General features: G+C 39.6%; 1 protein-coding gene across 1 annotated transcript; it reads left to right on the top strand.

Annotated features, from left to right (window-relative positions):
* Positions 1-331: 331 nt before the first annotated feature.
* LOC125230114 (alpha-aminoadipic semialdehyde synthase, mitochondrial) lies at positions 332-20,650 on the top strand. The gene is given in 21 exon segments (XM_048135141.1): positions 332-462; positions 4,490-4,636; positions 5,087-5,263; positions 5,971-6,123; positions 6,708-6,854; positions 7,059-7,137; positions 7,397-7,524; positions 10,551-10,702; positions 11,207-11,329; positions 11,782-11,953; positions 12,229-12,299; positions 13,030-13,154; positions 13,491-13,725; positions 15,269-15,405; positions 15,491-15,603; positions 16,085-16,106; positions 16,109-16,252; positions 17,904-17,998; positions 18,321-18,522; positions 18,864-19,040; positions 19,917-20,650. Coding segments are annotated over 21 exon segments (2,796 nt in total). The 5' UTR covers positions 332-384; the 3' UTR covers positions 20,036-20,650.
* The last annotated feature ends 6,392 nt before the right edge of the window (positions 20,651-27,042 follow it).

Below are 27,042 nucleotides of genomic sequence, written 5' to 3'. Positions count from 1 at the left end.
ATTATGCTTATTTAAGTTCATCTGGGTTCCCAACCCACCTTCCAACATCACATTCGCTTAAGCTTCCGTATATACACGGTAGAGATCTACCTACGCTACAATTCCCTAACGAAGCATTTGTGACGTAGGCTAGTTACCCAGGTTATCAAAATACAATTTCTTTAAATAAATGCTGCAATATTCACTAAAAATGACGTGATTGGATGGACTCCGGGCCGAGAATAAAACATATATAATGAGAGCTATCATTATCACGAAGTGATAACGCCAGTCGATTGTTATTCTAAGGAGCCCCTTCAAATAAGATTATACACAAATAGTTTACCCACGCGTCTCGTATGAGGCACATCGGACCTGTAGCTTATTATTTTAATGTAATAATTGATGAGTAAGATGTTACATAAATCGGCCGCGCTGCGCTTGAAGCGCATTCATCAGATGGCTTACTATTCGACGGCAAAAGTAAGTAAATTTAAACATTTAAAACAGATTTAGAGCATTTATTTCCTCCGTGAGTTGATTTCTGGTAGAGTCAGATCAAGTTGGCAATTATTTTGATCGTCTCTGCAAGGATTAAGTACGTATACGTATACATCACACTTTCATCGAAGCTTGACGTTTAAAAATGACATTTGCACCGGTCTTGGACTGAGTCTATCATGTAAAACCTGACCAGCACGGGAAGCATGGTCGCGCGATAGACGATAAAATATCAGGCCGTCCCTGTCGCACTTACAGATAGTGCGATAGGGACCATGCCCCGTGCTATATTTCGTCTATCAGGAGGGCGCTGTTATTCTGATGTATGGGTTCCCAGGTTAGTATAGTATGAAGAAAATATTTGGCTGTTGTCAGGAGGGCGCTGTTATTCTGATGTATGGGTTGACAGGTTAGTATAGTATGAAGAAAATAGTTGTAATGAAATTCCGCAACATGACGCGTTTTCATATATTTCTGGTCAGGCTTTACCTATTCTATCCAAGGATAGTCCGTAAAACTTCATGGCCACACGGAAAGTTACGTAAAACTTAATTCACACATCGCGTTTATTTAGTACTTAATTACCTACCTATCTAAAATAACACTTATGAGGTAGGTACGTTTCTGGCATTAAGGACAGCTCAATTGACAATAACATTCCACCGTAACTCCTCGTATAACTCCAACACTGAAGTTGTTTTTCAGTAGGTCAATAATAAAACCTAAGTGGCTCTGCTGAAGGGGAAGTGGTGTTCCTTGGGTCCCTACCCTCAGAAGTCGGTCCCTTTCTCCGGCTTGCCTGTAACACCAAGCAGGGCCCAGGACTCTCACCTCTGCCATCCAGAGTGGAGTGCCAAAGCTTTATAAAAACGAAAACTTGTATAAGACGCGAATTGGCACATGGCTGTTAAAAGCTTTGAATAGAAAGCATTGTACACATCTACACCGCTAAACCACTTACACCTGTATTGCACTTGAGTTGAGCCATGTTTCAGGTGTCGGGGACCGATTTATGAATCTCGATTATCTCGAACGCATGAATTCGCCGTTCGAAAGTCGTAGTATTTCGTCATCGTTTTCCACAGACTCGTACATCGTAGAAACGCCGATCGGTCCCTCGGTCGCAATTTGAAAAATATTGAGAGAAAATATGGGACAATAACCATGATTATCAGTTATTACAATTATTATCATGATTATTATGGCTATGGGGTGAATATGCTTCCTACATTTCGCTTTGATAATAGTTATTTTATAACTCACGATTATAATCTGTTTTTGATTTATGTAGGTATTTATTTATCTATACTACGTCACATATTATAGACTAAGCGCCCAGAGCCGCCAGACCTTCCTAATTTTAACAAGGATCAAACTTTGGGATAATGTAGAGTTAGTGTCGAAGAGTTTTGAATGATTCACGGTTATTTTCAATAGACTTATAGTGACTATAATAAGACTAGACTTATATTAAGTTTAGTGTCGAAGGTTAATAAGATAACCATTTTTTTACAACAAGGTTTTTTAAAATGCCTTTTTTAAACCTGCGGTTTTTTAAAACTGTCTCCAGAAACATTATGGCGAGTTGTCATTCGTAAACAAGCATTAGATATTGATTGTTAACAGATATAAATAATTACTTACTGATAAGAATTCGTAAACAACGTGTTGCGAATACCTAGCAACTAACGTTAACCCTTATCTTGGCATGGCTCAAAATATATTTCGTACTAATCTGGCGTTTATATTTTTTTAGTAGATAGTTATTTTATAAACTGAAATAGATACACGAAAGAAAAAGAGTCAAAGCCCACTAGCGGCCGAGCCTAGAATCGAACCCGAGTCTTCAGCTTACGCGGCTAATGTCCTTACCACTAGACCACCCGCCCGTAGGTAGGTATTTGTTTCTCAGTCATATACTTGGGCATGTAAGTCTAAGTACTGTGCCTAGGCCTTTTAACAGACTGAATTGTATAAAAAATGATGTACCTATTTAAGTAGGTTTGGTAACGGATGAAGAATTTCATCACCCCCTTTCTACTCGTGTCGTAGAAGCAAAGAGTAGGTAGTATTATCCATACTAATATTATAAATGGGAAAGTGTGTGTGTCTGTTTGTTTGTCCGTCTTTCACGGCAAAACGGAGTGACTAATTGTCGTGATTTTTTAAGTGAAGATAGTTGAAGGGATGGAGAGTGACATAGGTTACTTTTTGTCTCTTTCTAACGCGAGCGAAGCCGCGAGCAAAAGCTAGTAATATATAATGCAATGTACCAATTTCGTTTTCTTTCAACCCCATATCTGCTAACAGTGGAACTGAAATTTGTGTAGTTTCATGTGCTCTCCCACACCTTTATAGGCATACAGGTGCGATTATATGTATGTGTGTATAGAAGTAGGTCAAACGAGGGTTTTGTTTATATAGAAAAATACGGTTGACGAAGGCTGGTTCAAGAACTTCTGCAAAACCATTTGTGACCTCGTAAGGTCAAAGGGCACCTGTGAAGACCGACACCGATCTCCATTGAAAACTTGCAATCTTTCAAGACTCCCGAAAATAAGGATTCGCAGCGTACGTAAAAAACGTTGTTTTTAAACTTAAAACAGGATGATTTTCATAGGAATGTATTACTTGTCTGTGTGACCGGCGTGATAGGTACTTAGAATCAAGAGCTTTTTTGGTTCACAAGTTTTATAGAAAAAAGGCCGAGATAAAAAAAATGTTTTCATTTTGCATACATTAAAATGTTCAATGAGATATTGAAATAAACATCTCGTTTATTAATGAAATAATATTAAAAGCAGATAAAATTGTATCATTCAAGACACCAGCTACCGGCTTAGCTTATATTAATCAATGGTAAACACCTTTTGTCAATCAGTGGGTGTAACCGATCCAATCGAATACACATTGAGTATGAATTGAGTATCGACATATTGAGTATGAATGTAATCACATTCATACTCAATATGTCTTCAAAATAAGTGTGTATCTAATTGATACGGTACAAAAAATTTCCAAATTCGTAATTTCACTGTAGTATAAATGTAATCAGACTGTTATCTTGTTGTCAGTAGCGTTTAATGAAATCTAAAACAGATAAAAAGTATGTGTTAATTCTCACCTTAAACTTATTGACATTAAGATGGGTTTCTTGTTGAGAAACGGAATAATTACTATTAAAAACACAACCCTAAATACAGGACAGGACAGATTATTCGTTGATAACGAACAAAATGCTCTTTCTGGGAATTGAATCTAATCTAGTATTGCAAATCAGATTACCAGAATAATTTACTATCAAATAAACAAAACATGTAAAAATAATTTTATTGACACAGGAAGCGTAAATCTATTTCGAAATGAGGTGATAGGAAATTTCCCTAGCGTTCGGAATATTACAGTTAGGTCCATCACAGCTTAACATTAGGAGATTTGGAGAACTGTATTTCCAATGCAATAAGGGTAATGGTAACCAGAACTATTGCAATCTAGTGTAGGTATATCGATAGGAGCAGTACGAAAGAAGTGCAAGCCAGTCCATTAAGTGCACCTCACATTTGTATACCCGCCTGTACCATATTTGAATTTTTAGGTAAAATAATTTACATTATTCACATGCACAATAAATTACTAATAAGATCCGTTCAGCATGTAAGCACAGTCATAAATTTAGCGTGAACGAGTTCAGCGCAGTGGCAGCTGTGCAATACTTAATAAATTCTTTTGAAAGCCTAAAAGAATCTTTATTAGTCATGTCGATAGTCCATGATAACATTTTCATTATCCAAAGCACCAAATCATATCATATGTATAAAGGTACATGAATGGTTATCATATTCCTCATCACGCATTAGTCCTTAATGTCAGAACGACCAAGAAAATCAGAGTGATGTTTGATGCAAAAAATATGCCTAATTTATACCAAATTTGCAAGAAATGTCCAAAAATGTTATTATTTTGTTTCATAATATCATGATTGTATTCTTAAAGTTCCTGTTTGTTACAGTCACGGAAAGTGATAGCCATCCGTCGCGAAGACCAGTCAGTATGGGAGCGGAGAGCGCCTTTTTCCCCCTCAAATGTGAACCGATTCGTGCGGAATGGCGTCAAGGTCATCGTGCAGCCCTCCAACAGGCGCGCTTACCCCATGCAGGTAAAAAATCTATGGTACCTAAAGCAAGTAATTGCAACTAATTGTAGACAAAAGTTGGTACTGGCCATTGGAGTATTTCGATGAGTGCTGAGAGATATTCATACTACATAATATATTTTATCCTGAAAGACAAATTTGAAAAATATTTATGGTTTAAAAATCAGTCGAAAAAAGACAACAAAATTGTAGTATCTTCTATCACAAATGACGAAACAAATATTCCTCGTCCTTTGTGGTGCGGAGAGCAGCTGCAAAGGAAATGGATTTTTTTCGCCATCTGTATTTTCCGGCATGTAAAACTTCCGATCTGTTTAAGCTCCATATTAGGTTTTGTCATCATTTTCCATAAGGCGAAACTGAGATTAATAATCAGAAAAGATCAACCCAGAAAATTACCAACAAAGGATTTTATTTGGAATTATTTCAAATTTGTCTCTTGTCTCATTCCAGACCTACATAAGCGCTGGTGCAGTGGTCCAAGAAGACATCAGCGAAGCCAACGTCATCTTTGGCGTGAAGCAGACGCCCATAGACCTCCTCATCCCGAAGAAGACTTACTGCTTCTTCTCACACACCATCAAAGCACAGGAAGCCAATATGCCTATGCTGGACGCCATTTTAGCTAAGGTTACTTTAATATATATTTTGACTGTCTGTTTAATATTTATATTTTGTGAGAACTCAATTTAGATCGTAAAACCGCACACTTTAAACAAACAAACAAAACGCAATAGGCTAGTTTCCTAATTCCTACTAGTCAAATCAGCTTCATTTTAAGAACTGTCAAAACGATTTGCTAATATGGAATTACTGTGAAATACTGAGGAGTGACGTCACGGTCAATTCACTTACTTTATATCTTTCTCTTTGACTTATTAAATAGAAATTATATTTAAACATAACTACTGTCCATATTTTTCTTCTAATTATGTGGTGCTTCATTTCGTGCACTGCATAAAACTATTAATTTTAAGTATAGGAAACTACCCTATTATGTAAGGGTTTTTAAGGAATAAATGTCGTGTACGCGATCACTTGCAAAACTCGTATTTCCAAAAATCCTTGTCCTCATGCCTGTCCTAATGTTTGCCTTCTAAGTGTCTTCCCAAACCTATCGACACAGAATCTGCTTACGCGGACAAAAAATTGCTGGTTTGTATGAACATGTGCGCATGCCTCCAGCGACCATGACGCGTAAGCATCGTCATACTAACAAGCGTTTTTTGGTCGGCTAGAGCCAATTCCGCGTCGATAGGTTTGGGAAGTCCCTAACAATTCTAGTTATATTTTTGTTGATCCGGTTAGTGTTATATGCTAACAAACAAATGTTTCAGAACATCAGGCTGATAGACTACGAAAAGCTAATGGACGATACTGGCAACCGGGTGGTAGCGTTCGGGAAGTACGCTGGTGTCGCGGGAATGATCAACATTCTTCATGGATTGGGACTGCGGCTGTTGGCTCTTGGACATCACACGCCTTTTATGGTATGAACATTTTTCTAGAGTACAGGCTTGGCTTGGGAGTTTTGTTTTTCAACATTCTAATACTTCTGAAGATACTGGTTGATGAAAACTTTGGTTGACAATTCAAAGCTTTATTTAAAGTACTAAAATACTATAATATTTAATAACTCACGTGTAACAGCATGACCCTGATTTTGTTTATGTGTATAATTATTATCTTATCAACGTGATTGCCACTAATAGGTAATAAAATATGCTCTTAGTTACAGGTATCTTGGGTAATTACTCGTGGATACACGTTGCCATGCGATAATTTTGCCTTCAGCCACATTGACCTACATACTAAAGAGAATGAGTAATAATAGCACATTTCACTTTTACTTATCAAAAGCATCGAATCATATTTAATGAATAGTTATCATATTCCTCATCACGCGTTAGGCCGTAATGTCAGAACGACCACGAAAATCAGAGTGACATTTGACGCAAAAATACAGAGAGAATGACCTAAACCATAATGAGTGACACCATACATACCTACTTTGAATCTCCTTCATCATCTATACTAATTCATTTGATTAAAATGGTATATTTGTTTGTTTCAGCACATAGGACCTGCTCACAACTACCGCAACTCGAGCATGGCCCGGCAAGCTATAAGAGACGCCGGGTACGAGGTGGCACTCGGCATGATGCCCAAGTCGTTGGGACCCCTGACCTTCGTGTTTACTGGTTCAGGAAACGTTTCACAGGTATGTATGAAGATTGGCTGACAATCCAGGGGTCTTACAGCCGAAATATTCTCTACCACTCTTATTCCTCACTTCCTCAGTAAAAGATGCTTGCAATTTGAGAATTTATTTGTTCCCGGTAAGACTGCGCAAGTACTTGTCTACTATTAATTAAGTACATCGATCAATAATAAAACTGAAATCAATCATTTCTCGTAATTTCAGGGAAGTCAAGAAATATTTTCAGAGTTACCTCACGAGTATGTTCCACCGGAAATGCTTAGAAAAGTAGCGGAACACGGAAGTAAGTTGCTCTATAACATTTCTGCTTCTTCTCTTTTAAATACCTAACACTGGGTATTTTTTTGTTAATAAATGGTTTTGAATAACTATTAATATACCTTCACTAATCTCTTTTAAGGCATATAACTGTATTATTTCGAAAAACTTAAGTAGGTCAATAGACAGAGACACTTCCAGGAGTGCTTCGTGAATTGTGATGTGTATGTGTATTGAGATAAATTATCGTTTGTAAAAGTCTACCTACATGTTTATATGTTCAGGTCCAAACAAGATCTACGGTTGCGAGGTGCGCCGGCGGCATCACCTGGAGAGGAAAAATGGCGGCGGCTACGATGCACAAGAGTATGAGGAACACCCTGAGCGTTACATTTCTACTTTCGCGCAAAAGGTACAAAATGGAGCCCATCACCAGATATCAGACAATTCGATTTCCTACGTATGATTTTCCAGAATAATTATCCTTATGTTCAAAGTTTCGAAACATTTATATTTATGAAGAGTTATCATATATCTCATCACGCATTAGTCCGAAATGAAAGAATGACCAAGAAAGTCAGAGTAATGTTTGACGCAAAAAATGGACTTATAAATAATATAGGTAAGTATTACCAAAGACATATATAACTCCATATAGACAGATAAAGTCTAAGAAAAACGTACCTACGTACCATACAGAATAAGGTACGGTGGCCTACATGGCATTACACCTTTGGGGTACGCTCAGCTAGATGGCGCTAATAATAATATTTGACATTTTAAAACATATCAAGCTAACAATATGGGCCAAATTGTCAAAACTGAGGTTCAAAAGTTTTAAGCTTGTGTCAAGAGATGACAGTCTATGCACTGTGATTACACATTTTACTTCGACGGTAACTCTCTATAATACTCGATCCTCTTTGGTATTTCTAAAAGTAGGGATTCATTTAAGGATACGACTTGAAAATACGAGTATATTCAACATCAATGTAAATTTTATTACTAGAAAGTCTTGTTGTATAAAAACATAAAAAGAACTTAAACTACTAAACTTAAACAGGATAAATATATGAACATAAAAATATTTACAAATAAAAGACAGGAGCAAGCTCGGCGCCGGATGGTAGGGTGCCCAGAAGGCTGGTAGCATTTCCGCGCTGGATCGCGATCACAGAACACCCCACTAGAAGCCAAATGCAAGCGATATTGTTCGAGACGCAAATCACCAATCCTTGCGGGGTGAGGCGGGCGCGCACGGTGCTGCCATTGGTCGTTTCAAATAATGGCGCGCCTTTATGATTAGCAGTAGGGATGGGAATGGGACATGTCTATTATAGACAATGGTACCGGTACCAGTACTGTGGTAAATTTGTTTTGCAACAAATTATAATATTATAATTAAATTATAATAAGGCCTAGTTACCCTTCGGGTTGGAAGGTCAGATGGCAGTCGCTTTCATAAAACTAGTGCCTACGCCAAATCTTGGTAGTAGTTTCCAAAGCGGACCCCAGGCTCCCATGAGCCGTGGCGAATGCCGATGCCGGGATAACGCAAGGAGGATGATAATTGTGATAGCATCTCAATAAAAATCATTCTAGTAACTAATAACTAAACTGTGCATTTTTACTTTCGTTTACTAAGTTAAATAACCAACTAAATATTCTAAACTAATCAATGAACTAAATACCACTACAGACTCTACAGATTCTAGATAATTATTCACTATTACAAATCTGCTTTCTTTTATATTCATGGTAGCACATGGTACGAACGGCAGTACGAAGTTCCCGCAACGCAACAGACATAAACTAACATGGCCCCATGCCTAGTCGTTTACATGAAAGGGATAGCATATCACATTGTTAACTCGGTAAAGAGGGATGGACGCGCCTCGGCGCCGCTCAGCACAACCATATTGACCAGTATAAATGAACTCCGCGGACAATAAACAATATTCAACAAAATAACTAATTTGACTTAACTGTGGAATGTTGTTCCATCTTTTTTACATGTAGAAGTGTTAGAAGACTTGCCACACCACTTTATGCTGTAAGAGACCATTGTTTGCAACCAAAATTGATTATTTAAGATTTTTTCCCGAGCGGACACGGACACTGTTAGCGGGTCGTATACTTGGGCGCTACTGATCGGTGTCGCACGCGTTCAAACTTTTATAAACCTGATTTGTCGTATGCTTGGTGACCGCGAGTCGCCCTGTAAGGGCCATCTTGTTGTATTGATCTGTGATCGCGATGCATATCCGCTGCGCAAGAAACGAGCCAGCTCTCTGTTCACCCGTAGCATCTACGAGGCGCTTCGCCAGCTCCTTGAAGATATAGTGTGCTCCGGGTCCCCAACATCATACTTTAAATAGAAAACCATAGTAAATTTTTATGGGGCATTTATGGAATAACATAATGTTCACATTAATTCATTTTATCTGATTGAACAACAGAGCGCTTAAGGTAAACAACTGATTACTTGCAGTAGTAGATTGCGCCTCATTCATTACCCTTGCAGTTTATCTGGAAGATAACGCAGTTTACAAATACGACAAAACAACATTGCTGGAGTTATCGGTCATGGAATGAGAGGTTAATTCTATTCATTTCACTTTCATCTTCAAAAGCTAAGCCACATTTTTTATTTTTTCTTAGCTACATTTCAAGATTTTTTTACACACGTTAGAACATTTTGTTGCCTGGAGAACTCTTTAAGTTGATTTTTAGTTAATATGCTCAAAATGTAATTTTTTCCTTTATTTATCTCTTAAGCATATTCACGGAGTGTTTTTTAGGGTTCCGTAGTCAACTAGGAACCCTTATAGTTTCGCCATGTCTGTCTATCCGTCCGTCCGTCCGCGGATAATCTCAGTAACCGTTAGCACTAGAAAGCTGAAATTTGGTACCAATATGTATATCAATCACGCCGACAAAGTGATACAATAAAAAGTGGAAAAAATGTTTTGTTAGGGTACCCCCCCTACATGTAAAGTGGGGACTGATTTTTTTTTTCATTCCAACCCCAACATGTGATATATTGTTGGATAGGTATTTAAAAATGAATAAGGGTTTACTAAAATCGTTTTTTGATAATATCAATATTTTCGGAAATAATCGCTCCTAAAAAAAAAGTCCCTCTAACTTTTGAACCATATGTTTATGAAAAAAATCACAAAAGTAGAACTTTATAAAAACTTACTAGGAAAATTGTTTTGAACTTGATAAGTTTAGTAGTTTTTGAAAAAAGTACGGAAAACTACGGAACCCTACACTGAGCGTGGCCCGACACGCTCTTGGCCGGTTTTTTTTTCTAATGCTATAATCACTCTCTTCCATTACCTCTAAAATCGTTGAATAACACATGATAATAGACTTAATCCCTCGCTGCCATTACTGACTTGTTTTAACTAATAAAAATGTCTTCATCAACAGATAGCCCCATACACATCTGTCCTGGTGAACTGCATCTACTGGGCGGTGGATAGCCCCAAGCTGCTCACCATCCCTGATGCTAAGCACCTCCTCATTCCTTCTAATACACCCTGGCTGCCCAAGAGTATCGGCGCCCCGGCTCTGCCACACCGGTTAGTAAAAGACACTGATGTGTATCTATGTACTTGGAATAAGGCCAATTGCATTTACTGGGTAGTTGGGTAGTGGACAGCCCTAAGCTGCTGACTATACCTGATGCCAAGTATTTCCTCATCACATGAACCACGTCACGTAACATCTAGCATCACTCCCTGGCTGTTCAAGAGTAGGCCAGATCTATCACACCAATCAGTACTTACAGCAGTCTTGAAGGTCTATTCACTGGCCTCCATATATTGCGGGCTCAATAGTCGCAGCGTAACAGAGTAGTCAAACATTCTTACATACCATTGTGCAATCACTGAGCCTCCCTGTAGAGAGATTATTAAGAGACTACAGAAACCAATAAAAATACTACGTCTTACAAGTTCAACCACTCTGATCTATTTGCTGGCACTCTGATCTTTTCGTTGGGTAGTGCAATGACCCAAAAGATCTAATACTGTTAAAAGCACAACGACAAAGACTTGAAGTTTTCTTTTTCAAATATTTCCCAGAATGTTGGCCATCTGCGACATCTCGGCGGACCCCGGCGGCTCCATCGAGTTCATGAACGAGTGCACCACTATCGACACACCTTTCTGTCTCTACGACGCAGATCGGAATAAGGACACTAAGAGGTTCGTTTATTATTCACTAATTTTCTTTACCTTCTACTTCGACCAGAACAAGAGGACAAATACAAGAGGAAATGCTGGCGATAATTTCAATCTAAAGTTTTTGGACACCAGTTCTTCGTAAACCTTTGTGATTTACACTGATCAAACTTGTAATTATATATCTGCTCAAAAATGACTAGATTTTGCTGGTTCATATCCGGCTCGAAGGACCCTTTTTTTACAAATTAGGTATTTAGCAGTGGCGGGGCGTCGATACAACTGGATTTTCTACGGGTTCCCTAAAATTCTCCAGTATCAGTAGAAGTTCATACAAAACAGATCCCGAAAACCCCTCCGGCTTTATCAACGAAAATTTTCACGCCACGCCACTGGTATTTAACCTAGATACTTAATATGGGTGTGTCGAGGAAGCGACATGATATTTTTATACTCAAAAATTTTTTAATGTTCAGTTTCAAGGGCCCAGGCGTGCTGGTGTGCTCCATCGACAACATGCCAACTCAGCTGCCGCGTGAGTCCACGGACTTCTTCGGAGACTTGCTCTTCCCGTACGCTGAGGATATTATGAAGTCTGACGCTTCCCGTCCATTGGAGGAACACAACTTCTCGCCAGTCGTGCAGGGAGTGAGTATTATAATTCTAGTTATTAAAATATTCAGGATACATTTTTATCATTTGCCTAAGAAATTAGTCGTCTCAGTGCTGCAGTCTTCTCCATTAGTTCGCAACAAATTTATAAGGCTATACATATGTGACTAACTACATATTACTATATGTATAAGGCCCACTTGCACCAACCACTTAACTCAGGTTTAGTGGGCTGTCATCTGTCAAAATCCATATAAAATGGTTAAGAGAGGTTGCAAAAACCGTATTAATGAATATTTACTATTTTTCAGGCCATCATAACGAGTAACGGAAAATTGACGCCACCTTTTGAGTACATCAACGAATTGCGATCATCAAACAAGTAAGTTTTTAATGCTGTTAATAAATTTGTTAATACTATTTATTTATAAACAACATATAAAATAATACATAAACACTTACATTAAAACTTACAATAAAACTTATAAATAGATACTTGTTAATACTTAAATAAAATAAATAAATTTAATAAAAAAAAAGGCTATATTTGTTCCACACATACTTTATAACATGAATAAAAAAACAATAGGCGATAAAAAATATAAAAATAAAATTATCTTAAAATAAATATGTAGGCCCCTTTTGCGTAAAAACCAACCCCAAGAAATTCCACTCCTCTCTGTCTTGAGCTCTCTCTGTCCATTTTGGACCTGCCGTTGCCACTAATTCGTCCGACCATCTCCCACGTAGACGGCCTCTGCCTCTTGAGCCCAGTGGCCCAGCTGTTACTTAATCGATTAAATTTATGTTTATAGTCCATAGCGGAACAGTCTTCTTGGCATCAATTTTAATATAATACAGCATTGAGGGATGGACTATAAGGACACTGATGGAATGACACTTCACCATGTCACAGTAAAGTGTGTTCAGTGACCGTATCATGGTCGTGTTTTTGTCACGTCGTATCTTGAGTCACTTTTGTACTCATTTACTCAACATACTTGTTAGAATGTGACAGACATGGTGACATATAATAGACAGCCGCCCTGCAGCAGGGCTAAAATGTCATTTAACTTTATACCGATCTAAACAATATGTAAATCTTCTTAAAGCCGCTCCCGCCACAAGGTGGAAGGCGATGACCAGCAGAATTCGGTGGTGATCCTCGGCAGCGGGCTGGTGTCTGCTCCCGTGGTCGAATACCTCGCTAAGGAGAAGAATATCTCGGTTACTATCGGTACGTTATTATTCCTGATTTTCGACTTTCTGAAGTAAAAGGTTTGCTCGAATAAACTGTTAAATAAAACGTCCTTCTACCATGACAAAGCGGTACCTTTCGCTTGAGAAAGTCACATTTATTCCGACTAGATCTGTTTCAATTTTACTTTTTCGACATTTTTTCCAAGTTCTTTAACTCCCTAGTTGCTTAAACGATAGTAATCCTACTTTACAATGGTTTAGGATCTAAATTTTTCGTCAGAAAAGAGCCACAAGTTGATTTTTGATGTATCATACCTTTTTGCCACATCTCATCTGCTTTTGTAATTACATATCTACATGCAACAATTTTCAGCATCCCAAGTAAAGGAAGAGGCGGACGCGCTAGCGGAGCGTTACGGCGTGCGTTCGGCGTATCTTCAAGCTGATGACGATGCGGCGTTACGCGCTATGGTGTCACGCGCGCGTCTAGTAGTGTCACTACTGCCTTATGAACTGCATGGCGCTGCTGCGAGAGCCGCTATAGATGCTGGCGCTCATCTCGTCACGGCGTCTTATGTGAGGCCTGAGGTTCAGGAGCTACACAGCCGGTGAGACCTTTCTACCTAGTCACAAGAACGTCATATACCTCCATCATCATCCTCCTTACGTTATCTTGGCATTTGCCACGGCTGATGGGAGCCTGAGGCACACCTCGGACACTGGCGATCAAATATATGAAAGAGGCGGGTTCGTAGCACACAGTCTAAGCTCGTGTAGGTAAACGCGTACTATGCTGGTATGAGTGAGATATGACAGGTCGACTGTTCGCGTTTTTGACAGGCGGTAACTATGAGGTAACCGAGAGGGGGTGGGCGGCACTTTCAGCGGGGAGCGGGAGTGGCCATACTATAGTACTCTTTATTATACTGTGCCTGAGGTCCGCTTTGACAACTAAGAGACCTCCAAGTGAGATAATTGTGTTGCTATGGAGCCGCTCGTGCGTCTTGTGGTATCCTTGTTGCCTTATGAACTCCATGGTGCTGCGATGAGAACGTCTATACTAGATACTGGAGCTGTTCTTGTCATCAGGGGACTTATGAGAAAAAAAAAAGGGGGTCTTATGAGAAGCTTGTAATGATTTATTATTTTGGCCTTGTGTAGCAACTAATTCATAAAGTACCTATGTTACGGCCTAGCCACGACAATGGTCTAAGGCGTCTTGCGGCAGCGGCAAGCGGTAAGTCACAAAAACAAAAACGCAGCGCGCGCGAGGCATGCCACGACCTTGCCGCTGTTCGAAATCGCGCGCGGGTTTTTACGGGCCTACCCGCGGGAGCGGCGCGCGGGGCGGCGCGCGACGAGAACAACTGTAGCGCGCCGCGCGGGCACCGCCACGACATTACAGCGGCGCGACCAGCCTAGGCGGCTAGGTGGGGCTAGCGATTCCGCGCGAAACAAAATATTTTGTTTTTATTATGAGCGTCTTGAACCCGAAACCTTTATTTAATGAAAATTGAATTGTACTTTCGCGTATGTAGTATGTAATAATGTTTTCAAACATATTTTTGTATAGTATTTATTCGTATTTACTGTTAATTTTTTTCTAAGTGTTTATTTATATTAAGTATCATTTAACTAGCCATAAAATAAATTCCATGTACTTAGTCATCACACCTATTCTCTTGTACGAGACGTAATTGACTAATTAAAGCATTCTATGCACTTTAGAGTCATATTCGACAGTAAAAAACATGTTTTTAAATATGAAAACGTTCTGGCCGCTCCTAGGCCCTGCCGCCGCTTCTAAAAGTACGTGGCATGGCTAGCGCCCGCGCGCGTTTCCCGCGCAGCCCAGCCGCCCCGCTCGCCGCCTTAGACCATTGTCGTGGCTAGGCCGTTAGGGTTTCCCCAAACCTATCGACGCGGAATCGGCTCTAGCCGACCAAAAATCGCTGGTAAGTATGAGCACGTTTAGTCGTTTACGCGTCGTCGTCGCTGAATGCATGCGTATGCATGTTTATACTAACCAGCAATTTTTGATTACCGAAATCCGATTCCGCGTCGATAGATTTGGGGAGACCCTTATGCTTTTAGTTCATTACTCTCTTGAATGAGTTTCGATTTTCTTGCAACAATCGAATTGATTGACAGAGCTAAGGAGGCAGGTGTGACGATACTCAACGAAGTCGGTCTGGACCCCGGCATCGACCATCTCCTGGCCCTCGAGTGCATCCACGATGTCCAGAACCATGGAGGAAGAGTAGACTCCTTCGTTTCTTATTGTGGAGGTATGTTACCATTTAAAAAAAATATTACAGAGATATTTTTATTTTTACACAACAAAAACCAATAATAACCTCAATATGTTAACAGGTTTGCCGGCACCGGAGTTCAGCGACAATGCCCTGAGGTATAAGTTTTCCTGGAACCCACGAGGTGTGCTACTCAACACTATCTCCGGGGCTAAATACCTGAGCAGAGGACAGGTAAGCATTCGGATATTTTTTTTACATTTTTAAACCGACATCGACACTTCGTCTTAACAATCAACCTAAAGTAAGTATACTTACTTGATGGGTCGAATATGGCCACTCTTCAAATATTGGCCATATTTTCGACAATTTACTATGTCAATATAGCTAGGTGATGGCCACATGAACGACAACGGTATGAACTAAAATCGGAGCTAGTTTTTATTGGTAAAGTAATTTAGTGCTTTAAATACAATAATTTTATGGGATAAATAAAACTGAAGGAAAAGTACATTTTTGTGTGAGTACCTAGACCTAGTATCTACTTAAGTAATTTTGTGGCAGTCGCATCTTTCAGCAATAGAGTTCAGCCCCTAATCTAACTCAACTGTATATTTTATTTTAAGTAATGGGAATTATGGAGAGCCAGGGGAGAGGCCTTTGCCCAGCAGTGGGACACTCCAATAGGCTAAGAAAAAAAAATTGAAATCCCTAGGTAGTAGAGGTGCTCAGCGGAGGGAGCTGATGTCCGTGGCCCGTGAGCTAGACTTCCTGCCCGGCTTCGCCTTCGAAGGGTTCCCGAACCGCGACAGCACGCAGTACGCCAAGCTGTACGGGATAGAGGACGCGCACACCATCTTCAGAGGCACCATCCGGTATAGAGGTATGTCTTTACAATAAAACAACATCACACAAATTACTTACAAAACTACACAAACCATTATCATCCTCCTACCGTAATCCCGGAATTTGCCACGGGTCATGGGACCTTGGGGTCTAATTTGATAACGAATCCCAAGATTTGGCGTAGGCACTATGAAAGCGACTGCCATCCGACCTTCCAACCCGAAGGGTAATTAGGCCTTATTGGAATAAGTCCGGTTTCCACACGATGTTTTCCTTCACCGAAAAGCGACTGGCAAATATCAAATGACATTTCGCACATAAGTTCCAAAAAACAAACGAGCCAATGAGTTTTTACGTCAAGCTGTACGGGATCGAAGACGCGCACACCATCTTCAAAGGCACTATCCGGTATACTTAATAAATGCTGACACTGCTAAGCCGGGCTATAACGGGAAAAGATATGACCCGACGACCTGCGGTCATCCATATACTAATATCATAAATGGGAAAGTGTTAGTTTGTTTGACCGTCTTTCTTTTTTGTCTCTTTTTAACCCCCACTTGCTTGCTTGTTCGCCGTCCCTCCAACCAGGACACGTGCGCTCGCGTCCTCCCCCTTGCACCAGGCATTAACACTACTCAACAAAATACTGATCAATGACAGCCAGCTGGACATCTTTTTCACGCCGGAGAATCGTTTTTTGACAGCATTCAGTCGATACTTGGAAACAATTGAAACGCAAAGTTCGATTTAAATTGTATTTTTATCAATTGTATTTTTTATTATTATGTAATTGAATTGTAATAAATAAATAAATAAACAACAACTTTCCCAAAACGGGGGTGGAAGTTTGTATGGAGCATTCCGCAATTTTGAATTTTAACCCTTAAATGCATATTGTTGCCATTTGGCTACAATGTATGTATATTTTGTATATTTTGTATGTATGTATGTATATTTTGGCTAGTTTATAGCCAAAATATAAGCTGGACTTTTTTATTTATTTTTCTTAAATCCTACATCTCAATTACTAAATAAAAACATTATTTCCAACCATTTAAGAAAAAATGGCGGAAAAGTGTGAAAAAACTGGATGATGGTGATTTTTAGTACATGATTCAGGCAGATTTTTTTCAGAGTTAATAACTATTTTATGTTTATTCATTTTATCATAGGGGTTTCTCAAATAGTGTACCTTTTTAATAGTAGTAAAAGTTTTCTTATAAATTTTACTAGTAATTATATATTTATATAAGTAAGATTTAGCCTATTTTACTTCTAACACTGATTTAGTATTAAAATCGATGTTAAATATTTTTTTATTATTTTTCCTAGAGTCAGAAAACCATTGTCTATCACATTATTAATTTCTAGTTAAAAGAAAAAAATAATGCATTTAAGGGTTAACGAGAGTGAATCCGCGCGCAAAAGCTAGTAAAAACTATAATTTCATCGGAGGGGTGCTGACATGCAATGAGTGTGGTCGTACATTCACTGTGAAAATAGGCTACGTCAGCCACCTGAGACTTGAGAGTAGTTGAGAGCTCACGACCGTCGCTCTCAAAAGTCAGTCCGAATGCAGTCGCTGAGGCCGAAACTGGCTGAGACAGGATGATAATCATGATGATGATGAAGCCTGGCTCGTTTAGATTTCCTTGTTTAGATTTGAACTATCAATTTCTTTTCAGGTTTCGCTGAAACAATGATTGCTATGCAACTGTTCGGTCTGGTGGACCCGAACCCTCATCCCTCACTCCATCCTGAAGGGCCTGAAATTACTTGGGTATGTTATTAATTAACTTCATACTGCAAATTATTGAACCGTGAGATTTAGGAAAGTAGGGACTATACTTCTCCGAAAAAGTGCTTATGAAATGTAACTTTCATCAGACTCTTCAAGAATCAACCCCACCCACCTGGTAGAGGTGTCCCTAAAATTCCACTCTCCAAAGCAAGCTTAACGTCAATCCGAATTTTATAACTTACTCCTCTGGCGTAGCTGCTCTACCCAAAGTGTGTAATTGTACGCCACTGGCCCCGATCCTCTGCAGTTTCTCTCCACCAGACGGCAGCTGGAGAATTTATAATAATTTTCATAATTCCAGCGCCAATTTGCCTGCGAGCTGCTAGGCCTCACTGACTCATCCATTTTCTACGAAAACCTGAAGACTCGCCTCACGGAACGTATTGGAGGTGCCGGCGCAGCCGGGCTTGAGAACCTGGGACTGCTCGAAGACAGTGTCATTGTCAAGAGAAACACACCGCTGGATACTGTTAGCCACTACTTGACCAACAAATTGAAATTAGGTAAGGCGAACTAAATAACTCAAAAGATTCAAAAGTGTAGCCGTCTAAATCAGGTCTAAGTGAGCTCTTTTGCTAACCTTCTAACCTACCATACATACTTACTGAGAAAACCGTAAGATTATACCATCAAATTCTTGATCAGTTGCTGACAAGATTGAGCTACGTCCAAAGCAGGTCCTATCATAATCTAGTAATAAAATTAGAATACTTACGACTGTCAAACGACGGAACGATGTAGAATAATTTCAATTGTTGCATTGCGGAAATAAAGATTTATTTGGTCATAATAAAATTAGATCATCGATGAAAAAATGGCGGGATTTTATATTTTCGACTTACAGGCGACGACGAGACAGACTTCGTCGTGCTCCGGCATGAAGTCGGCGTGACATGGCGGGACGGGCGCAGGGAGCGGCGTGAAGTCACCATGACGGTTCGCGGAGAACCGTCCGGATACACGGCCATGGCGCGCACTGTTGGCCTACCCACTGCTATTGCTGCTAAGATGATTTTAGATGGTGAGTTGTTTGGTATTACTGCTGAGACGTTTGATGTGACGTAATAAGAGAAATGTTTGTCAATAAAAGGAGTCACTGTGACTGTTCGCGGCGAACTATTGGGATTCATGGCTATAGCCCGCACTACGGCCATGGGAGCGTTCAAGTATTACGTAACGCAATTTTTGAAGATTTTTGACCCCCCTCCCCTCCTTGTAATGCCCCATAACGTTTTACTGTACCCCCCCCCCCCCCCTAAACGTTACTTAACATTCTAGTGACCATTTTTACCCAAAAGTTATATTATTGTTTTTATCCTCGGTATAGTTTTAATTGCATTTGCAGTAATAAGAACTGAAACGAAAAGGTTTTCCAACTTGCGAGAACAAATTAAAAATTACGACCAGTCTAATACAATCGAGGGATTCCTCGTAAAACGTAAATGGAAAGGGTTGCCAATTTGGGAGTTTTAATTTCCTAATTTAAAAAAACACCCCCTCCCTCCCCTGTAACGCATCGTAACGTTTTACGAGAACCCCCCTCCCCCCCAAATTGTGTTACGTAATACTTGAACGCTCCCCATGGCGCGCACTGATGGTCTACCGACTGCTTATGCTGCTAAGGTGATACTAATAGCCGGATAGATAGTAGTGTGATAAAATAAGTTGAAAGTAGGCATAAAGTAACTGTTCGAGCTACTGTTTAGGATTCTACGTAAGGTGCATTGGGGTAATTTCGAATCACAGAAATGCTCGGGTAATTTCGAATGGGGAATCTTGATATGATGCAAATAATGGTGATTTTTATGTGACTTTCAAAATAAGACGACTTTCGAAATTACCCCAATGCACCCTACAACATTTATACTTACCATACCATTTTGTTTATCCATTGCAGGTGAAATCCAAGAACGAGGAGTTGTCCTACCCTTCGCACCGGTCGTCTACAAGTCCCTGTTATCCAGGCTTCGCGCACACGGTGTCACAGCTCGAGAGACAACCCGCCCGCTCAACTAAACGCTTGTGTCATGTGCAATGGTTGAGGATTTCCTTGCTCGCTCGCTTCGCTCGCTCGTTTTGGATTACACATGCCGTGGTGAAAATATGAACTGTCAAAATATGGCAACTATGTGGATGAACGTGAAAATAACACGTCTCATGCTTACTTTTTAGTTGTGCGCGGAAGCACGGAGGTAGTAATTAATATTTATGTTGTCAAAAAGAATTGAAGTGTTTTAAACATAGTAAAACAAAAACTTGGCTACGACCAACCCCATAGATTGCTTACCAGCACGTGGGCCGTAACTTGTTTGCCACTGACGTAGGGTTATTTAAAAAAACCTTTATTGAGGTTTTGAGGTTAACTTCAACTTCAGACTACGTAGAAAGGCAATTTTTTCAGGCCCCGTAGCCGAATGGCATTTCTGCGACGCGAAAAGCCGCAGAAATGTAGTCTGGCTCTGTTGCGCCAATCCGCAAGAGCGATAGAGATATATAGCTACGAAAGAAAGAAGCTAAGATTATCGTGAGCGAATCGTGAGCGTTTGTGCATTCGGCTACGCACACTGGCTACTGTCTATAGGTAATCCAGTGCAGATGTTATTTTAAACGTTAAACTTTGACGAAAATTATTGATCCATTGAAATCGTACATTCAGCCTTGCATCAAATGAGGTAGTTCAATTTTTTTATACATATTGTTAGGGATGAAATAGTGATGTCAAATCCGAGTTTTCCACCTCGAAAGCCCACCGGGTCATTATTAAATACTTGAAAAACCATGACTTTTTTTGGTTTTTCTCATATTTCACCATCAAAAACTTTCTTAAGGGCTGAAGTCATTATGAACAATTTTTAGAATAATAAATTACCAATAAAATAATATAAAAAGTATCTTTGTTGCCCCAGTAGTTTCTGAGATACGCTTAGTTAAAGTTTTCACAATTTCATAAAAACACAGTGTATAGTCATATACTGAGGGTGAGTTAATGTTATGTCCTTAAACTACTTAATAGGACACGGGCATGTCCTTAAACTACGACAACCAATGTTAGTAGGTCCCGCAAGGGGCCATCTGGTCTGCAACCAGCCTCCCGCCGAAATCCAGGCACCAAATAGCCTTGCTGCGTTTCATCTATGTCACAGACCAACCCCTATAGACATCTATTACAAGACGACTCGCGGTCGCCAGCCTTCCTAGTATTTGCACTGATATAAGCGCGGGCGCTCGCCGTGCCCGATCAGTATCGACCAAGTAACAGACCCGAAAGCAGCGCGTGTTTTTCGCACTAAAAAATTGGAAAAGGGTATTTTGATGCCTTAAAGATGTCCACCTGTAGTGTGAAATGGTGTGGAAAGGTAACAAGAAGCTCAAATTTAAAAACAGACGGCATTACATTCCACAAATAAGTCATATTTATAATTTATTCAGAGCCGGCATAGGTCAACTTACATTGGCCACTTACGCGTCAGTAGAGCGACAGTCATACTTCTGTCCCTTTTCATCTGGCGCTACTGCCCGCCGTCCTTGAAACGGCCAATCACAGCGCGCTTAACACATTCCCCGCCCGCTCCTCGCACCCCAAACACTGGTGACTCGTATCGCGAACAAAATATACAAGATTGCCACTCTATAGGAGGTTCTCTGTGATCTATGTACAGTGCCAGTGCCTTTCGATGATGATTGGGTATCAGGTATGTTGCTTACAGCTAGTCATTTTGGATCCTAAAGTTTACCGGACCCAGTAGCTCACGCTGGAAGGTAGTGAGATCCGAGGCACGGTCTTGTCGGTGGCTGACCGCAGGAAGGTGGGGGCTAAAGCAGTAAGTGTAAACACCAGCGGCACTTCCTCTTATTGAAATTGCACCTCACCAACGTGCATATAGTGCGATCTGTTTCTCCACCATCTTGAAATCGAAAAGCTCATCAAAACATCATTCTCCTGGCTCTGCAATGTATCCAAAGCGGTGAGTTGGTATTTAGCTGAGCCGTCCCGCAGGTGGCTGCAATACTACGTATATGATCGGAGTTGAGCTTTGTAGAGCATAGAGAGTGGATCGACATGGATTTCACCAGACAGTGGCCGGGTCCCAGTGGAGCTGAGACCGAAACCGAGTGCCTGTTTGGATCAGTTGTTAGCAGAAGGTCACTTTCCTGGTTCCTGCTGTACGTCGGTAGACACAAGCATACGATCGCTTTCTCAGAGCCCAAGTAAATAATTATCCACAAAGCGGACCCCTCACCACCCTGGACCCGGTCACCTCAAAGAAACAGAGGCGTTGTAAAAAATGCCGTCGCGGATGTACACACAGACCCCAGCATCTGCTCTGAACTTGTCCTCCAGTGAGTAGCCTGGGTAGTTGATGGACGCCGCGTCCGCTTTGTTTTTAATTTGCGTATTCGTCAAAAATAATATGTGCGGCTTTTCGATTTCAGGATGGTGGAGAACCGGATCGATATAGTGCACGTTGGTGAGGTGCACTTTCAATGAGAGGAAGTGCCGTTGGTGTTTACACTTACTCGTATTCTTTTTTCTTTTTCGTTTCATGTTGTTGAAGGGTACGGGGTGGGTGAAAACTGGTTGTCAAGGTGTTGCGTTCACTGCTTGGATCACTTGAACTAATCAGAACAAATGAGAAGCTTACTTAGAGATTGCCTCCTCCTCCCATCCAGTCACCATATCTGGCACGGTGGAGCTATTCGCGGATTTTTCACTAGGTGGCGGGGCAGCCTTTTGCATGTGGCTGCCGTACAACTGGACCTCAACTTCTTGCGGTCGGCCACCGAAAAGACCATGCCTCGGATCTCACTACCTTCCAGCGTGAGCTATGAGGTCCGGTAAACTTTAGGATCCAAAATGACTAGCTGTAAGCAACATAACTGATACCCAATCATCGTCCAAAGGCACTGGCACTGTACATAGATGAAACGCAGCAAGGCTGTTTGGTGCCTGGATTTCGGCGGGAGGGTGGTAGCAGACCAGATGGCCCCTTGCGGGACCTACTAACATTGGTTGTCGTAGTTTAAGGACATGCCCGTGTCCTATTAAGTAGTTTAAGGACATAACATCAACTCACCCTCCAGTATATGACTATACATTGTGTTTTTATGAAATTGTGAAAACTTTAACTAAGCGTATCTCAGAAACTACTGGGGCCACAAAGATCCTTTTTATATTGTTTTATTGGTAATTTATTATTCTTAAAATTGTTCATAATGACTTTAGCCCTTAAGAAAGTTTTTGATGGTGAAATATGAGAAAATCCAAAAAAAGTCATGGTTTTTCAAGTATTTAATAATGACCCGGTGGGCTTTCGAGGTGGAAAACTCGGATTTGACATTACTATTTCATTCTTAACAATATGTATAAAAAATTAGAACTACCTCATTTGATGCAAACCAACCCCTCTGAAACATACGATTTCAATGGATCATATGACATAAGTCAGAGTAAGTGTGGTTAAGTCACAGAGTTACAGTTAAACCAGAATGAGTAGTTAGGTCAAAAAGTGTGTCCACATGAGAGGTCATTGTTTGGGCTGGTGTCCCTCTCGCACTTACTGACAATGTCAACATTATTCAGTGACGTCATCACTGTCATACATTGGGGATACCAGTCAATTTTCAAAGTTACTACCAAATCTACTAATACCCATTAGAACATATTTTTTAATTATACAAATCTTTGATTTATAGGCATCAAAATGATTACATTATAATTATTTTCCAATTCTTTGAAATATATCGAAACCCTAGTTTGAATATAACACTAAAATAATATAAGAAGTAAGGTAATATACAGATAAAAATACTACTACTATGGTAACCTCATTAACGCTGGCCACACGTGCGAGAGGGACACCAGCCCAAACAATGTCCTCTCATGTGGACCGTTTTCGCTAGTCTGATACGATCACCTTTCTGTCTCAGTGATAAGGTTCAATTTAGTATGGCAAAAAATGTGATTCCTCAATCTAGTTTAATAATTCTAAATCTATGGGTTAAGTAACCCTTGCAAAGGCGGGGCTAAATCTATGCAGTACCTCTATTCTCCCTGCTATGCAGACTTATCGTGGGACGATTCTAGTAGACAGACTACGCAGAAAGGAAATCTTTTCTGTTATCAGTTGCAGACGTTGCAGCTATCATGTTTTTATGGAATATTTAGCATTATAATTACGAAAGAGATAAAAATATAGCTATCTTGTAAAATATTCTTTTTCGTACTTAAACTCTAGCTCAAGATATTGCCGAGTGCTATATTATATTTATTTATATTTTATACAGGTTGTCCCTAAAACCAACGCCAAAACAAAATGGGCGATGAGGAGCATCTCATTAGCTATCTGTTTCATTCATATCTATTTTTGTTTTGGCGTTGGCTTTAGGGACAGTAGGAATTTAATAATGTGAACCAATATTCAATATTCAATCTGTCAAACTTTATCAAAATAGGTACCAGTTTCAACGTTTCAAAAATGTTTATATTATTTTCAATGTGAATTCCTGATACCTACATCTAAGTAAGTAAGTATACACTTCATTGTACAGGAAAAGAATACAGCACATAATATTTAAAATAAAAAGTTTTCAGTACAAAGGTGAACTTATCCCTTTAAGGGATCTCTTCCAGTTAACCATTGCGCATTTGAGAGAGAGTTTGAGACGATAGACGGTAAATCTAAATGAGTTTTAAGTATAATCATAAATTAAATATAACAAGATCATACCATCCCATACATTAAAATGCGACCGCCTAAGACCGCGCTTACACTCCACCATACATAGATGGCGCCACAAAAAAAATGTCTTGTAGCTTTCGATTATACTTGTAGATGGCGTTAAGTGTCACTTTTGCCATAGATTTACGGCTCGGAATGGACACTTAATGCCAATCTATAAACAATCGGTGGCAACAAGGCATTTTTTGTGGCGCCATCTATGTGTGGTGGAGTATAAGCGCGTTCGCAGGCGGTCGCATTTTAATGTATGGGATGGTATGATCTTGTTATATTTAATTTATGGTATAATGAAAGTGAAGTGAGAAGAGACAAAATTAATGTTCCTTTAGTTAATTTAATAAGTTAGTCAATTTATTAATAAGTATAGCAAATAATAATTTATGTATTGCGTGTCAATTGACATGAATGTTTGAATCGTACAATATTCGTACATTGAAAGACCCAACCAAAAATTTCTTTCGTAGACATGCTACATGTTTGCTACGGCCTACGTCGTAGCAGTGCTACAAGAACAACTAGAGTCAGTCCAAAATATAGCTAGAACTTTGACACCCTCACTGATATAAAGATAGGGTAATAGGGAACTTGACTGTACTTAAAGTAAAATATTTTATACCCTGCACGAAATAAAACATCAGAAAATTATAAGAAAAACATCGGCAGGAGTTATTTTTAATACAATTTCTATTTAATAAGTCAGGTCGAAATATATAAAGTAACTGAGTTGACAGTGACGTCACTCAACTCGATTTCATATTCATTCCATAATAGAAAGTCGTTGAAATTCGTTTTAACAATAGGCTACTTGCCTTCTAGTCAAATCAGCTTCTTTTTAAGAACTGTCAAAACGAATTTTAACGACTTTCTATTATGGAATTGAGTGACGTCACGGTCAACTGATTTACTTTAAATATTTCTATCTGATTTATAAAATAGAAATTGGAGTTAAAAATAACTTCTGTTGCTTTTTTTCTTATAAGTATCTGATGCTTTATTTCGTGCATGGTATAAAATATTTTATTTTAAGTACAGTCAAGTTGCCTAATCTTAAAAAGAAAGTGATTTGACTAGGAGGCAAAGTAGCCTATAATAATTGTATCAGTGAGGCTGACAGAATTCTACGAAATTGTGACATTTACAACCCCTGCAGAGGCGGAGCTGTCAAAATCGTTGCAATTGCCAACGTATCTTGGCCTGACTCTATCATGCTGCACAATTTGGTGATCGAAGTTTGACAGCGTTTCAGGGTCGGACCGTTTCTTTTTCTATGTATTGCTCTAATTTTTTCGAATCTTAGGGTGTCCAAAGTCATGTAATTATCTTATGTGTGTTAGCACACCCAACGGGAGGTCAAGTAGTGCCAACCCTAATAATATAATGTCTACGTGGCCGTGCCGAACCGAATTAAATTTTTAGAATAGGCTACTTGCCTCCTAGTCAAATCAGCTTCTTTTTAAGAACTGTCAAAACGAATTTGAACGACTTGTTAATATGGAATGAATATGAAATCGAATTGAGTGATGTCACGGTCAATTCAGTTACTGTATATAATTTCTACCTGACTTATTATATAGAAATTCGATTTAAAAATAACTTCTGTCCATGTTTTTCTAATAATCTGATGCTTTATTTCGTGCATAGTATAAAATATTTTATTTTAATTACAGTCAAGTTCCCTGTTTGAGTATTTCAGATACTTTTGTCTGCGTGTGTAGTTCCGATTTAACTAAACTTGACTGTACAATAGATAATGAATCATTATTAATGATATATTATATGCATGTTATTATGGCGATGACCGTAAATTTAAAATAATATTGTTGTGTCAATGTTATGTTTGTACTCGATTATAATTATCTGGCCCCGTAGCCGAATGGCATTTCTCCGACGCCAAACGAAAGCGATACGCCGCTGGCTCTGTCGCGCCAATACGCAAGCGCGATAGAGATAGATATCTACTAGCGCTTCGTTTCGTGAGCGTTTCGTGAGCGATTGTGCCATTCGGCTAGCCACCCTGTTTTTATATTTCGTTGTTGATGTTAATGTTAAGATAAAGTGAATAAATCTGTTCAGTAATAGCACGTTTGTCTTTTAATTCAATATGTTGTCTTGTCTGATGAAGGGTTATCTATTCACCAACTCCTGGAAAAATGCTGAAAGGCACGGAAAAATTCCACATATCTGCTGGGCCTCCGTGGCTCAGTTGGTCAGCGTGATTGCACATGCACATGTTTTCCTAACAGGTCGCAGGTTCGAGTCCTGGCCGAAATGTGATTTTTCTAT

This window comes from Leguminivora glycinivorella, chromosome 1 (assembly GCF_023078275.1).
Source record: "Leguminivora glycinivorella isolate SPB_JAAS2020 chromosome 1, LegGlyc_1.1, whole genome shotgun sequence".
Classification (NCBI taxonomy): domain Eukaryota; kingdom Metazoa; phylum Arthropoda; class Insecta; order Lepidoptera; family Tortricidae; genus Leguminivora; species Leguminivora glycinivorella.
Note: the sequence above shows the minus strand (reverse complement) of the source record. Positions and strands in the feature narration are given on the sequence as shown.